We start from the raw sequence: 16,232 nt of genomic DNA on the forward strand, positions 1-16,232 counted from the left end.
CCTCCGTCTCTCCCTCACAGAACTGCCAATTGCCCTTCCTCTTTCTGATCTATGTAATTCTCATCTAAACCATGGTCTTCCCTCTTTGCTCCACTCCAAAGCATTCTGAACTCCGTCTGGAACTAGCTTTGGAAGCAATGTGCAAAGATGCACTGAACAGGACAATTGTGTTGTTTTAATTATAGAGATTCATTCAATATAGAAGGAAGATGCATTAGATGATGATCTACATACTGCATGAAAGACTAGTATAGTTAAATGTTGGGTTCACAATTCATATTGTCCATGACTACTATAAAAACATAAAAGCTCTCCTGGATCTGTCATCAGCTCATCTAGTTCTGACTTTACTGCCACAAAATGGCCAACTTGATTCATCTTGGAAGCTCATAACTGGAAGATAATGGTCTCATTCTATTGCTGCCTCATAGGAACCACTATTTAAGGCATACCACTCTGGTATGCCTTGGTGGTATGTAATAAAATAATAAACAGCCATAATATTAGCAGCAATTGATAACCTGATCCTCCATGACCTAATTGGTCCACTTTTCAAAACTTCTATATCAGTTGCCTTTAGCAGAACTGCTGGCAGCAATTTCATGGTTTAACTAATTACTGTGTGAAAACCTATTTACTTCTCATCATCTGAATTTCCTTACATTTATTTTATTTGTTATTAAGTTTTGCCCCACCCAAGCTGCTTTCAATAAGTGCAAAAAAATAAAATCCATACTATAAAGAAATAAAGGAATAAAATCAGTGTCTTTTAGAATCAAACTCTGAAATATTGATTCAAGGAATAACATAAATTTATTGCATTATTTCTGCCGTACACGTGGGTGTCCTTGGGAGAGGCAAGAGGAACTAATGACAAAGTGTACATCACGGCATCAAGTGCAAACTTCACTCCTTTCATTCGTGTCACAATGTTGCAAACAAGTGTATAAGGGAGGAATTTATAGCATGACATCATGTTATATGTTTCCTCATTTTAACATCTAAACTTGCCACAGATGCCTCTAATTGTGCATAATTCCTATAATTCCATCATGTTTCCCTTCTCCTGTTTCCTATTAACCTACCCTCTAACCTAATCAACATTACTGTAAGAAATTACAAATTATTATTATTACGGATCATCATACAGTCAGCCAGAGGTTCACTGGATTTGGCATTTATGTCCTTATTATTATAATATATTCACAACAATATCAAATTTCAGCTGCCAATTGTTTACCTGCATATGCCTCAAGTTCTTCTCAAGAACCTAGATTGTTGTAATGTATTGGTGGAGTATTGGTGCAGATCCAAACAGTGTAGTCTTTTGTATTAACAGATGGAAATTTTCTAAATGTGCAGATTTTTAAAGTACCATCCAAGATTTTTTCATCTGGCATCCATGTGCCATTAACTACTGGGACCAGCATGCCATTTTATGCCATAATTTTTCAACTTGAATTTTCAAATCTTGATACTTTCTAAACTTTATCTTTTACTATCCCCTGATATTACTATATCAATTATCCACACATTCTTTTTTTCAACTACAATTTAAATCTGATACATGCCAAGATTTTATCAGTTTTTATTCAGAAATCCCACACTATTTTAATCTGTTCATCTTCATCTAGTTTTTCAACTAAATGTTGTGTTGTACTGTGTTCCTACCAATTTTTTTTTACTTGGCACATCATCATTTTTACAGATATTCCAGTGAATTATTTTGGCAACTGTGTAATATCATTGTGATCTTCTTGCATTAGCCAAGTATATGATCTATTGTTTCTTCTGCTTCTTTGAACAAACTGCACTTTGAATCATTTGGTGATTTTTTTTAAATCTGTCCTTGATTCCATTCATTTGAATAGCTTGCTCTTGAGCACCCAAAATCAATCCTTTCATTTCTTTTTTAATGTTCTATTTGTAGGCCATTGTCAGATTTTATCTTTATTCATTTTCCCCCATTTTTTTGTAGAAATTGAACATATAATGTTTTCCTTGCCAGCATTCTATTTTTCTGATGTTTGTGTTTTGTTTCCTGTACATTCAGTAAATTCTAATCTTTAAACAACATCAATGCTTGTTCTTAACTGCCTTTTATGTAATCAGCTAATGCCTGCTTTTCTTCTTTGACAGTTTGTTTGACTTGACGTAAGCCTCTGCCACCATTTCTCTGGGGCAGGTATAATCTATCAATGTCACTATGGAGATGTAATGCATATTAAACAGTCATAGATTTTCTTGTTTTTCAACCAAACTCTCCATTTAATAATTCCAGCAGTGTATAATATCACAGGCATGGCCCAGATATTGATGGCCTTGATGGTGTTTCCATTGTTCAATTTTGTCTTCTGCAATGTTCCCCCTTTTTGGATGCCTTCTCTACTAATATTTTTAACTTGTTCTTGCTTGACGTTATCCAACTCTAAAATTCACAGATACTTGTAGGCTTCATCCTGGTGGCTCCTGATAGTATGGCCATCATTGTATAGGTAATCTACTTTTAGATTCACAGTCTGAGACTGGTAGAAACTTAGTAATTCAGGTCCTAGCCAAGAAACTAAGAATTATTAAGGCAGTGTTAAAAATATAGGCAGTTCCAAGCAGGTGGCTATTTTTTTAAAAAAGTAGGGTGTTCTCATCTGATAAATTCAATATTTCCAAAATCAAATTTCCATTTAGAATTGCTCCAACAGTTCCAATCATGATTGGTATCACCACTGATTTCTTTTTCTATTCAGTTTAACAGAACAGAATAACAGAGTTGGAAGGGACCTTGGAGTAATAATAATAATAATAATAATAATAATAATAATAATAATAATAATAATAATAATAATAATAATAATAATAATAATAATAATAATAATAATAATAATAATAATAAAGTTGGAAGGGACCTTGGAGGTCATCTAGTCCAACCACTTGCTCAGGCAGGAAATCCTATACCATTTCAGACAAATGGCTTTCCAGTCTCTTCTTAAAAGTTCCAGTGTTGAAGCATTCATAGCTTCTTGAGGCAGGTTATTCCACTGTTAATTGTTCTAACTGTCAGAAAATTTCTCCTTAGTTCTAGGTTGCTTCCCTCTTTGGTTAGTTTCCATCTGTTGCTTCTTGTCCTGACTTTGGGTGCTTTGGAGAATAGTTTGACTCCCTCTTCTTTGTGGCAATCTTCTAGTCCAACCCCCTTCTCAAGCAGGAAACACTATACCATTTCAGACAAATGGTTGTCCAATTTTTTCTTAAAAACCTTCAGTGTTGGAGTACCCACAACTTCTGGAGGCAAGCTGTTCCACTGATTAACATTAAGAAATGGTGGATGACCATAAACAAATGTAGAATTTTTATCTGCAAGTCCCAGTATTTTGAAATTTCTTTTCAATTGTTTTTCCTTAGGACTACCATTATCCAGAATGGCAACATCAATGAAGCAGACATTCTTCTTTTCAATTACTGTTATATCAGGCATGTTATAGACAAGATGCCTGGCTATATCTTAGTCCCATAAATCCTTAACCTGCTCATTTTCCAAAACCTTCTCAGCTAAACTACCCTCCCAATAGGTTTTACTATATTTAAATGCAAACCTCCAATAGTTTCCAACAAATAATTTTGGCAATTTGATCAAGATGCTGCTTATAGACAGTTTGTGAGATTTTGCTGCAGCTACTGATCATTCTTTTCACTACAAATATGACATTTGCAATTGTTTGCTAATGTCAGTTGGCAGGTAGTTGGCAAAGCTTCTTTTTGACCCACTAAAATAAAGCCTTCAGTTTCTTTCTTTAACACTCCATGTGGGATTTATCAGTTTTTCCTTGTACATTGTTCAAGTATTGACCATGCATTGGATTATTCTTCCAATTAAGAAATCAGTTTTGAATTGTTTCTTTTTTATATTCAGCCTTTAGCCTCTTGTTTTCAAGAGCTTTTCTGAGCCGATTTTTAGCTTTTTTAATGTAGCCATTCAAGTCATGCTTTTCTCCCTCCACAGGATTTAAAATCTTTTCCTCCAGAAACTTAGGAGACTGTTGGAGAGAATGCCCATTTTTCATTAGCATATTTGTCACAATCTCTCCTACTCTACTTCTAAAAATATCAATTCAGACTTCTTTTCCATGTGAAAAAAGAGAGAGAGAAAGCATTCATTAAATATAGACCTTTAATATTTTTATTATCTTATCATTCATCAACTCAACTGTCTCTCTAGCTGGCTTTCAATAATGATATAGTTCAATAATTATTAATTATGTAGACACACATGCACATAAGAATATTACTAATTATGATTATGCAGAATTGAATAGTAGATATATTTGTATTGTATTTGGGTTGCAAAATATCAGATGACCAACTAAATAACTGTTTTCTAGTGGCTGTTAGGATTTATTTTTTTTTTGCATGTATAAAAACCCTAGGAAATGAAATGTGTTTTTCCCAAAAATATTACAACAACTTTTCTCTGAATTCCTAACCAACATAGCTACTAACCATCTCCATATGAGTTTTAGCTGCAATACATCTGGGAAGACCAACTTGGGGGACATTATTTTAAAACAGTAGCTAAGTAGGACTAATCCATTTTTTTCTTCCTTCATAATCTACCCCAGTAAAAATATTGTCTCCTTTCCCCAAATTGTAGACCTCAGACTCTGCATTACAAAAACATAAGCAGTGGGAAAGTCAAGCCACTAAAAGTTTGCTGCAATGCTTATTGTAATATAAATAAAGATTTGCTTCAAAAACATTTGGAATGCTGGCTATTGTTTTATTTTTCAGCCATAGTCATGGAAAAGATGTTAAATACATATAGATATCGGGATGTGTAAACAAGGTAAAATCTTGTTCAAATCATTAATTTGGTTTAGAAAATCAAACCAGTACAGATGTTCAGATCAAATCTTCCAAATAGATCTGCTAAAAGACACTAAAATTGGGTAAGCACTTATTCCATCTTCAAGGGCTGAGATTGAAAGGGTTCCTGATTCACTAAAGCTCAAGCGAATAGCCACAGATGATATAGTATTGATTAGAGGTGGAACCTGTAAACAAGTAGTCACTATTTTGTTTTTAAACCACTTGTCCCATCATTTATTCCACATATTGAAAGCAGCTTATAAAGATTTGGTTAACAGGACATTCCTATATATGCTTAGAGTTTTTCTTTGAAGCGAAGTCTACTGAATTCAGTGGGACCTTCTCCAGTATACCTTGATACAAGATTACAAATAACAGTAAAGTCATTATTAAGGCTACATAATTGTTAAAGAATAGATTTTTCTGTATTGTTTGATTATAGATTGTGTTTATCAATTTCTTAACAAAAAATTGACCACCAAGAACCCATCTCAGCTACTTTTCAAATGACTTGACTTCTACTAGACCCATGAAAATTTTGGAAGAAAAGGAAGGTTGGACAAGCTGAAAGAATGCCAACTGACTGAGTTAATTATCCTGTAGAAGTCAGAAAAAATAGAGGAACTCCTAACTGCAGGCAGGGGAAAAACATACACATACAGGTTGAATATTCATCAGACTTGGGTTTATGAAGGGTCATGTTATGAGTCATGTGGAAGATGATTGGCAAAGAAAAAAATCCCAGTAGTTGGACTGACTTAATGGAACAATAGGCTTAGAATTAGGGAAAGGGGTAGCTTGAAAGGAAGGAAGCAGTCGTCAAGTTACATTTACTCAGCAGGTTTCGTAACTATCCTAGCAGGCAAATACCAAGAACTGGCAAGATTCCTAGGATGAATACGCCCCTTTGGGGCGTGTGTGTGTGTGTGTGCGTATATAAGCATCCAAAATCTGAGTGGCCTAAATTATACTCTTTATTTTGTAAGAGTACCACATCTTACCTTTTTGTATATGAGGAAAACGAAGGAAGAAAACAAAGAAATCAGCAGTGGTGTTATGGGCCACCACCAGCAAGGGCTAGGGAGAAGATTGTTGCTACTGATGCTCGTGCAAATGATGACAAGTAAGTATTAATGGACTTCCTGCACAAATATTTCTCACTAATGAAAGATGGGACAGACACAGCAATATGCAATATCCGAGATTAAATGCCAAAGTTCCATCAGGGTTCAATATTTGTAGTGGATTTTCTCTTCTTTTCTTTCCTCTCCCCTCCCCTTCCCCTTCCCTTTCCTTTCCCTTCCCAGCAAAATGCAGTACTAAGCTTCTGAAAGGATTTATTAGATTTTCAACGGCACTAGTATGGAACATGTTTAAAAATTAGGTGCACAATTTATTTTCTCTGTTTTGGGAAGGTGAGGGAGAAATTTGGCTGGCAGGCTTGGGCAAATGAGGTGAGCAGCACAACAGCTAAATTTGATTTCATTACAGTTACATTTGTACTCAGTGAAAAGGTCATGTGGAACATATGATTACTCTATGGGCATGTTTTAATCATTTTCTTAATTCATCACAGTCAACACTTTAATTAGAATTGACTTCAGGAGCCCCACTTTATAGGGCAATTAGGGCGACTCAGAACTTCCTACTGTCACCATCAAGACTAAATAAGGAGGGAACCTAATTTAGGAAATAGCCATCAGACAGCATCTCCATTATAAGAAGAAGCTCAATGATATCTTAGAAGAAACTTTGTCTGGGAGGAGCTGATTTTGGGTCATGCAAAGACAGGCCTAGGGCATGAGTGAGATATCACTGGGTTATGTTGTCTGTTGGGTTATGTCAATGTTCTAATGTATGCTGTCCAAAAAGAGAGAACTTTAAAAAGAAGGTGTTTCACCCAGTGAGTCAGCCTGGCTCTCAGTTAATGAGTTTGTGACAATATGTAACATTTGTGGACCTTCTTATTGTTCTGAAGTATTTTATCTTCATTGTCATTGACAAAACCGTGTTTGAATCCTAAATCCTAAACCTAAACTTCTTGGTAGCTGTGATTTAAGCTTATGTGTGAAACCATCTATCACTGTGGGATGAAATATGATTTGTATGCTGATGATATCTAATTATACATATCTGCACCTGGAGAACTAAACAATGCTGTTTATATCCTCTCTTAATGCCTGGAATTTATGAGAGTCTGGATAGAGAACAGCAATCTTTAGTTCAACCCTGGCAAGTCTGAATAGCTTGTGTTTGGGGGCCTTCCAAATCTGGGATTTTACCATATTTTTTACTGGATGGATTTGCATTTCCCCAAACAGACTCTATGAGCAATTGGGGAATATTTTTGGGCTCACAGCTCTTGTTTAAAGAGCAGGCAGCAGGCATGGCTTAGAGGGCCTTTGCACAACTTCGTGTTGGTCATCAGTTGTGCCTGTTCCTGGATAGGCTCTACAGGTAGTCCTTGATAGTCACTTAGCAACTATTTAAAGTTATACTGTATGTATGACCCGGATTCAAATTTCCAATGGCTAGAGCCCTCCTGTGATCACATGATTGCATTTTGGGCATTTAGCAATCAACCCACATTAATGACCATTTGTGATTTGCAACATCTTTTGCTGGAAACTGGTGTTTATTTCCAAAAAGCCTGCTTGCAGACAGTGGATCCACTTAATGATCGTGACATTTGCTTAACAAGCAAAAAAGATTGTAATATCGGGCATGGTCAAGTGGTGTCCCATTGATGACCAGAAAGACTTATAATAGTAATTCTGGGCTCAGTTATGGTCCTAAGTCAAGGACTACCTGTATTCTCAGTTATTCATGCCCTGATCACAGCACGAGCACTTTACATCTCTGTTCCATGGGCTGCATCAGTTGCTAGTTTGCTTCTGGGTTCAATTCAAGATACTGAGGTTGACCTTCAAATCACTGTGTGGCCTGGTTATTTGAGGGATTACTCTCCATAGTTACATATACCCATTGCATCAGTTCCAGAATTATGTTATATATGGTATATTATTATATATTAATATATTATATTATTTATATAATATTATGTTAAGGGGCTTCATTTGAGTGGACCCAGAAGATGAGTCTTTTCTGCCATAGCACTCATCCTCTGGACTCTCTTTGCACTCCTGGTAAAATTGGCTCTGACCCATTGACTTTCTGGAAATCCCTTAAAACCTGGTTTTGTCAACAGGCTAGGGTGTCCCACAGAAATAGGGATTTTGTGGAATGGCTATATTGTATCTAAGGCCTTGAATGTATTCTCCCATGGTATTGTTTATATTTATGTTTTAATGAGTTCTTTAAATGGTTTTAATGAGTTCTTTAAACTCTGCTTCTTTGTTTTAATTGTACATCACCAAAATTACATCTGTGAGATGGTCAGCTAGATAAATGTGATAAATAAATGAAATAAATAAAATAAGCAGCTTAAATATAAGTAATACCTATACTGCAGCTTCCAAATTATTTGTATTGTATTAAAATAGCAATCTAAGCTGTAACTCTCATGATTTTATATATTTCTTTCTTTTTAGATGTTGAACCAACCTATGCTACCAGAGGTGAGCATCAGTTATTTTTGCTTGTATATTGACTTATTAGCATGCTATTGATTAGAAAGATTATCCTACTAAATACTAAAATATAGGGGATGTGAACAAATACTATTTTCACTCTAATGTTCTGTGAAGTGTAGCCATCTAGAAACTATATAATAGAAATCGTGGCAGTGCTGTATCTTATTTCAATTAAAGCTGAAAAAATATTGAATATTGCCTTTACTAGCATCAAAGTCATTTACGGAATGTTAGTCACATGGTCCACATGCACCCCAGTAGGTCATCACCAGGCTCAAGAGGTACACAAAATGTTTCCAAAAATGCATTAAAAATTGGAGGAACTTAAAGGATTCTTTGAGAAATGTGAAGAGGCTGGATCCTTAGAAAGGGAACAAGATTGGAAGAGGACACTTGGTTCTTGGCAACGTGGAATATGAAAAAAAGTGGGTGGGTGGACAAATAAAAAACAGACTTGGGATAAAGGTCTTTGGCTAAGCACAGCCAGAGGAGAGGAAAAGTGCAGTCCAAAAGGGAAATAAAAACTAAAAGAGAAAAAATGGAGGCATGGAGTAAGGAGAAACAGAGCTTGTAGTCAAGAAGAGGTTGGCCAACTTAAGAGTTTATAGATTCCTACCTTTTAGATTTCAGCTCTTTTTGGAATTCCAAGAGTAAGAATCTAAATCCAGGTAACCAGGAAATACCATGTGACCCTACAGGTACTGTTGTGTCCTGAGCCTGCAGAAGCTGCCCGGGACCAGACTGAGTGGCGCCAGCCTTGCGCGCATGCTGCTATTGGTTGGAATTGCCCGGGGATCCGAGGGTATAAATAGAGGCCTGCGTGCCTCTGCTCTTGTTGGTTGTTAGCTGTAGAGAGAGAATAAAGATCTGTTAGCAAAATGCATTGCTTCCTTCGCCATTATTCTCCGGACTTAACAGGTACAATAAACCTTTCCTTTTTGCTCAGTCTGTGGAAAACAGGGATATCTAGACCGGATTGTAGGGGGTAAAGATTCCCAGGATGGAGAGTGGCCTTGGCAAGTGAGCATCAAGTTGAATGGGGAACATCACTGTGGTGGTTCTCTTGTCACAGATCGATGGATCATCACAGCCTCACATTGTTTTAGTCTGTAAGTATGCACTCTACAACCTGACGTCTTTCAGTCCTGTTTCTTGGGAAAACAAAATTCTTGGTAGAGTTTCAAAGCAGCCTTCCAAGGTCTTCCAGTGCCTTCCCAGCCAATGGGGGAATTCACAGACAATCTTCTAAATCAGACTCCTTATTTAATAATGGCTGTCAGCCATATATGGTAGAATAGACTAAGAAAAGACACCATGTAGATCTGAAGCTATTATTAGAACAACTAAAGCTATTATTATTAGAACAATCTAAAGCTATTATTAGAACAACTATTCTAACAGAATATTACAAGTTCTGATTATGCTCCCCTTCCTGCCTCTTTTACCTTCAGGTAAATTATGGGGGCTATATGAGCCATTTTCATAAAGCACTTTTTTGCCTGGGCTCAACCCTTGTTTATCTGATCACTTGCATTGGTAATAGAACTTTTCTCTGTCCTTCAAGACCATCCTTTATATTCACTACAATCACATCTATTAAGGAAAACAAGACTGTATGTCTTCATATACTTTGCATGGAGGGGGCTTTAAGTCAATCTTCACACTTAGTGACTGCCTGGACAAGTCCTTGCACTTTTCATATATTATTAGAACAATAATATTAACTATAAAGATAAAAATGCCCTTGAACTGAACTTGACTCCTGCAGGTTTGCCATTGTTGTTTTCTGAATTTTTTTTAACTTCTCAAAATAACCTGAGATTTCATCTTTCATCCAAGAACTATCAACCAAGCCTCATTCTGCTTAGCTTCAAAGCCCAGAAAAATTCAACCACATGGTGAACTTGCAAAATTAAATGAATTGATTTCAACCTGCATTTGAATCAGTTTGAGATGAAACTGAAAATTTGATCATGACTAATTTAAATGTCATAGCTGAAGAAACAATAAAGTTTTTTACTTCTTATTTTTGCTATGTTTTGCTTATCTTTCAAAGTTTTGTTTTCATTTTCCCCATTGATTTTATTTTAATTATTTTTTCCTATAAAACTAGGATTTTTAAAAAATTAAGAAACAAATATTAATTATAAAAACACAAATCCAGTTGATCAATAGTAGAAACGTCTATTTGAAAGGATATTAAATGTATACTTCAGACAAGAACAGTATTTTTGTTTTGATGGTAGTATGTATTTTCATGTTTGTGCATTTTTTAACATATAAATTTAATTTTATCTAGATATAATTGTATATGTTCACATGTGCATACAGAGAGAGGGGGAGAGAGGGGGGGAGGGAGGGAGGGAGGGAGGGAGAGAGAGAGAGAGAGAGAGAGAGAGAGAGAGAGAGAGAGAGAGAGAGAGAGAGAGAGAGAGAGAGAGAGAGAGAGAGAGAACGATGTACATTTAAAAAAAGAAGGATTTATTTTGGACTTTGGTTCAGTGCTACAGCTCATCTTGTTTGGCACCAAAATTAATTCCATTTGTCATACACAGACTTTTTCTCTCTCTTTCTCATCTGTGTGTCTCTCAGGATCAACAATCCTTCTAATTTTACTGTACTAGTTGGAGCACTGAAACTTTCAGATCCAGGACCTCATTCAATCATAGCCTCTGTGAAGCACATTATTCTCAATCCCACCTATGAAGGGGATTCAAGGATTGGAGACATTGCCCTCGTCCAACTGGAGCAGCGACTGCCTCTGGCCCAACATATCAGCCCCATCTGTATCCCCAATGCCAACATCAACTTCCTCCCAGGACAGAAGTGTTGGGTCACTGGCTGGGGGAATATTCGAAGCAAAGGTAGGTGTGGAAAATAAAGTGAACCTATGGAACTTCTACTATATATAATATTCAGATTTGGTCTGTTTGGGCAATTTTTTGATATATGATATGATTTCATCACTTGTAGTCTCCCCAGTGTCCATGGTTCAGAAGTGGTTAAGATTAACACATTTGGAGGACATCAAAAGAGACCTTTTTTATCATGATTAGCTGTTGCTCAGTGGCCTACAACCTTTTGGGCACCAGGGACTGGTTCCATGGAGAGAGGTTTTTCTGCAGACTGGAAGGCGCATATTTTCGTGTGCTGCCTACATCCCGCAGATGGGGCTTTGCTTGTTTGTGCGGCCTGGTTTCTGGTATGCCGTGGATGGCCACTGGGTCACAGACTGGGGGTTGGGGCCCCCTGTTTTAGATTTTATTGGGTTCCTTTAAATTAAATCTCTTAATTTACTCTCCTTGCAGAAGGACGACAGAACTCTGATATACTACAAAAGCTAGAAGTTCCCATAATCAGCACAAAAAAATGCAACACTCTCTACCGCCAGGACTCTAGACAGCCCAGGGCCACAAGAGAAATTAAAGAAGATATGATATGTGCTGGCTTTGCAGCTGGACATCGGGATGCTTGCCAGGTAAGATTTTGCTCAGTTTTACTCAATAAATTAATTAGAATATACATGTACAGTTCATGAGGTTTGGGCACCTTTTTTATTTGCTATTGAGATTTAATTGCAAAACTCTATATAATAGCCAAGAGTTAGCATTATCTTTGCTGCCTTCAGGTAATTATCCTGATTTTTGAAGCCTAAATATGGTATCTTTACTCCTAGTTAACTGAAAGGCACGCACACATACACAAATATATAAAAAAAATTCTTTCCACTCTTTTGTGTCTTTTTAGTATGATAGTGAAGATAAAAACTGGATTAAGTCTTGGTCCATATCCATGTCCATATTCCATGCTAATGATAAAGAATAAACCAGTATGGATTGGTATGAACTAGTTTGGGCATATAATAGAAATACACAACCAACAATCACAGATAGCACCTCAAGTTTCTCCAAGTGCCATGACCTAATAGTAGGGTCACTCTTGGTTTTGATGTACCAAAGGTGCTTTTTCAAAAGGCAACTGGACTTTGTTTTTCCTTGAAGACATTTTGCTTCTTCAGTTCTGACTGAATGGTGGAGGATAGAAGGATTTATATTCCTTGCAGTCATCTGGTCGTTAGCATTCTTTCTGAGAATCGTTGAGGCCACTTGGAGGTTTATTCATGCTGAAAGGACTGTGTTGTTGCACTATTCAGGTGACCCCAAGGGCACAGATAAACTTCCAAGATTCTAAGAAAGAGTGCTAATGACCAGATGATTGCAAGAAATATTAATCCTTCCATCCTCAACCATTCACTCAGAACTGAAGAAGCTTCTTGGATGAGAAGTGAAACATCTTCAAGGAAAAACAAAGTCCAGTTGCCTTCTGAAAAAGCACCTTTGGGACAACCATGACCTGGATGACTGAGAATCTCCATAGAACCTTGATTGAGATGTTTCTGTAACATGCTTTTGAAGTTGGCATCATGCTTTTTCAGTAGCTACTAGGGCCATTAAAATGGAATTTCTAATTTATTGCCTTTGGGGAAATAGAAATAGGGCCAAATTTGAACTCTTATAGATTAATTGATTTTCTATGGACTTCTTCAACTTCAGGTAACCTATCTCACAGTGCACCTTTCAAAATAACAGAAAACATTTATCTCTGCTGTTATTCAGTAACATATCCATCTACATTCTTTATCCTTTGTAACACATGCAGAATTAATAATAAGCATTTGCTTCCATCATTGTCCTTGTTTATCCTTAAGATCTGGTCTTTCTGCGCAGGGTGATTCAGGTGGCCCACTGGCCTGCCGGATGGAAGATTTTTGGTTTATTGCAGGAGTAGTGAGCTGGGGAGATGGATGTGCCCAGAAGAATCGTCCTGGAGTTTATGCAAGAGTGTCGTACTACCAGCAATGGATCCAGAGTCAAATACCAGAGCTCGTAGACATGAATAGTAAAGACCATTGGTCAAGGCTGAATTACAATAGTACCAGTAACAGTGCCTCTACTGGAAGTTTCAATTTCATCTCCCTCTCTGCTGCCACTATTGTTTTGCTGCTATTATCTCAACAAACTCTTTAAAAAAGGGAAGCAGTTATTTCTCCTGGGAAGATGTTTGTGTTGATCTTTTCTACTCCATTTTGGAAGAAAACAGAACTTATCAGAAATGTCAATGGGGAAACAAAGGATTTCAATTTTTTCCCTTCCTTGCTGTGATGAAGAATTCACTCCAGCATACCATCTTTGGTGCTGATACTCATGAAATTGATGGATATCCAAAAGCTGAGAGTATTCTCCATTCCAGAAATACTATTTGAACTAGAGGACTGGAATAGAGGAACCCACCACTGGGAACTTTTCCAATTCCTGGAACAGATTCAGTAATAGATATGGCAGCCTGTCTATTAGCTCTGGTTATATTATGGCTCATTTGTTTGGTTTATATCCATCCAAGAACTGCATTTCAAGCCTAGGCAACTTAATAAATGGTGTTGTTATCATCATTGTTGTAATTGCTAGAGGGAAGAAGAGCCAGTCTACACCCACTACTATATGGGTGCTTCAGGGTTGGGTTCTCTCTCCCCTTCTAGTTAACATTTACATGAGGCCACTGGGTGAGGTGGTCCATTGGCATAGGGGGCAGATATCATCATTATACAGATGACACCCAGCTTTATATGTCTACCTCAAGCTCTTTGAGTGATGTATGGGCATCCTATCTCAGTGTCTGGAAGTTTCAGGGAAATAGATGAGGATTGCCGTAGCCCAGACAGATCTGCAACATAGTGCTCCTCCTAAACTCATGGCTCCTGTTCAAAGAGCAAGTGGTAGCCATGGTTAGAAGAGCTTTTGCACACCTTCAGGTTGTGCACCAGTTGCACCCATTCCTAGGCCCTGTTCACAATTGCTCATGTCTTTGTAACCTTTTGTTTAGACTACTGCAATGCACTCTACATGGGGTTGTCCCAAAGAGCATTCAGAAACTTCAACTGATGCAGAATATGTTTGTGCAAGAACTAAATGGTACCAGGTATAAGGCATACATAACATAACATCATTGCTGTGTGAGCTGCGTTGGTTACCAGTATTTTTCTGGGTGCAATTGAAGGTGCTAGTTGTCACTTTTAAAGCCCTATATGGCTTGGAACCAGGTTATCTGAGGGACCGCCTTTTTCAAAGGGTCTCTACCCATCCAATTCGATCTAGTAGATTGGGCATGCTGCATATCCTGTCAGCCAGAAAATGTCAGTTTGTGGGATTAGAAGATGGGCCTTTTCTGCAGTAGTGTCTGCCCTTGGAAGTTAGAATGGCCCCAACCCTGTTATTCTTTTGTAAGGCTTTAAAAAACTGGTTATGTTCCCGAGCCTGGGGCACTGAATGTGTTAAGGACCCCATTTCTTGGCTTAATTGTTAACTGGCCAAGTATCTTAGCTGCTGCACATATTTATTTTGGGTGTTTTTTATTGTTTTTATTTTTTTAGAATGTTTTTATTGTTTCAATTGTAGTAATTTTTTAATTGTAAACCACCCAGTCATTGACTGAGATGGGCAACTAAATAAATTGAATAGATAGATAGATAGATAGATAGATAGATAGATAGATAGATAGATAGATAGATAGATAGATAGATAGATAGATAGATAGATAGATAGATAGATAGATAGATAGATAGATAAACAAATAAATAAATGGATGAATGAATGAATGAATGAATGAATGAATGAATGAATGAATGAATGAATGAATGAATGAATGAATGAATATTACTAGGCAGACTGATCAGTGGGGTATCACAGTTGAAAACAGATGACAAAATGCATGCGTATATATTGCAACTCAAGAGGATCTGATAGCTGAAGCAAGAAAAGTAATCATCTCTTCCTCCATTGTTCTCTTTTGCACACCTTTTTCCTTAGGTCAAGAGTTCTACCTCATTACCCTTCAACAGGTTAGATGGTTAGGCAAACTATGAGCTTCACATTGATTGTGGACCTTCTTGTGAGAGGCCCATAGCAGATGCCTATGCAGCAGTGTACCTAACATGTAATAAAGGAACTAATAAAGGAGAATATTTGTTGCTCAGGGTTGAAATGAGGAATCTTTGATGCTCTCTGAGCTTGGTTGTTTTCTTGCAGACATTTCATTAACCAAACTAGGTAACATCATCAGTGCTAGTGATAGCACTGGTTAGGAGGTTAGGAGAGCCTTTGCATACCTTCAGGTGGTGTGCCAATTGTGCCAATTCCTGGACCGGGAGGCCCTGCTCACAGTAACTCGTTCCCTTGTAACCTCTTGCTTGTTTAGACAACTGCAATGCACTCTACATGGGGCTGCCCCAAAGAGCATTCAAGAGGAATAACTTCATTTCTCCTACTGGTAGACCTGGTTTTACTTGGCACTTGTGGCAGTGAAGTCTTATTGTCAAAGACCACTAGGATGCAATGCTGCAGTACTTTTGCTTTCCTGTGAGGGTCACCCAACATCTTGGGGAGAAATTTAGATCAGAAAGTCAGTGTAGAAGAAAAGGATAATTCCAAGCAACTTTGAGATTAGGAGAAATCCAACAGAAAATTCCATTCAGAAATTTCTCAACATTGTTAGTGATTTAAAACCATAGTCGGCAAAAGATTGATCAACATCTACTAGTAGCACACTGGTCATTTTCCTTTTTTAAAAAAAATATATTAATTTAAGCTAAATTATATTGCTGGAATCAAGAAAGTTCAGAGTGAAATGGAAGCAGAATTTAATGTGTGAAAAGGTTGATGTAAATGTGCTCAGGAAATTTTTATTCCAGCAGTTATGCCAGGTATGGCCATTCATTGTCCACCT

The 16,232-nt window shown here is 37.1% G+C and overlaps 1 protein-coding gene across 1 annotated transcript; it reads left to right on the forward strand.

Moving 5' to 3' along the window:
• The first annotated feature begins 5,974 nt into the window (after window positions 1–5,974).
• LOC107290097 (serine protease 27) lies at window positions 5,975–13,558 on the forward strand. The gene is made up of 6 exons (XM_015818944.2): window positions 5,975–5,983; window positions 8,412–8,438; window positions 9,400–9,562; window positions 11,046–11,317; window positions 11,762–11,931; window positions 13,181–13,558. The coding sequence occupies exons 1-6, from the start codon at window positions 5,977–5,979 to the stop codon at window positions 13,478–13,480; spliced, it is 939 nt and encodes a 312-aa protein (XP_015674430.2). The 5' UTR covers window positions 5,975–5,976; the 3' UTR covers window positions 13,481–13,558.
• Window positions 13,559–16,232: the final 2,674 nt, after the last annotated feature.

This window comes from Protobothrops mucrosquamatus, unplaced genomic scaffold, assembly GCF_001527695.2.
Source record: "Protobothrops mucrosquamatus isolate PMUCROS unplaced genomic scaffold, P.Mucros_1.0 scaffold825, whole genome shotgun sequence".
In the NCBI taxonomy this organism is placed as follows: Eukaryota; Metazoa; Chordata; class Lepidosauria; order Squamata; family Viperidae; genus Protobothrops; species Protobothrops mucrosquamatus.

Excerpts from the sequence above, each read along its gene's own strand:
- LOC107290097 (XM_015818944.2), top strand. Across the intron at positions 9,563-11,045 it reads GCCTCACATTGTTTTAGTCT|GATCAACAATCCTTCTAATT; the intron begins GTAAGTATGCAC and ends TGTGTCTCTCAG. Across the intron at positions 11,932-13,180 it reads GACATCGGGATGCTTGCCAG|GGTGATTCAGGTGGCCCACT; the intron begins GTAAGATTTTGC and ends CTTTCTGCGCAG.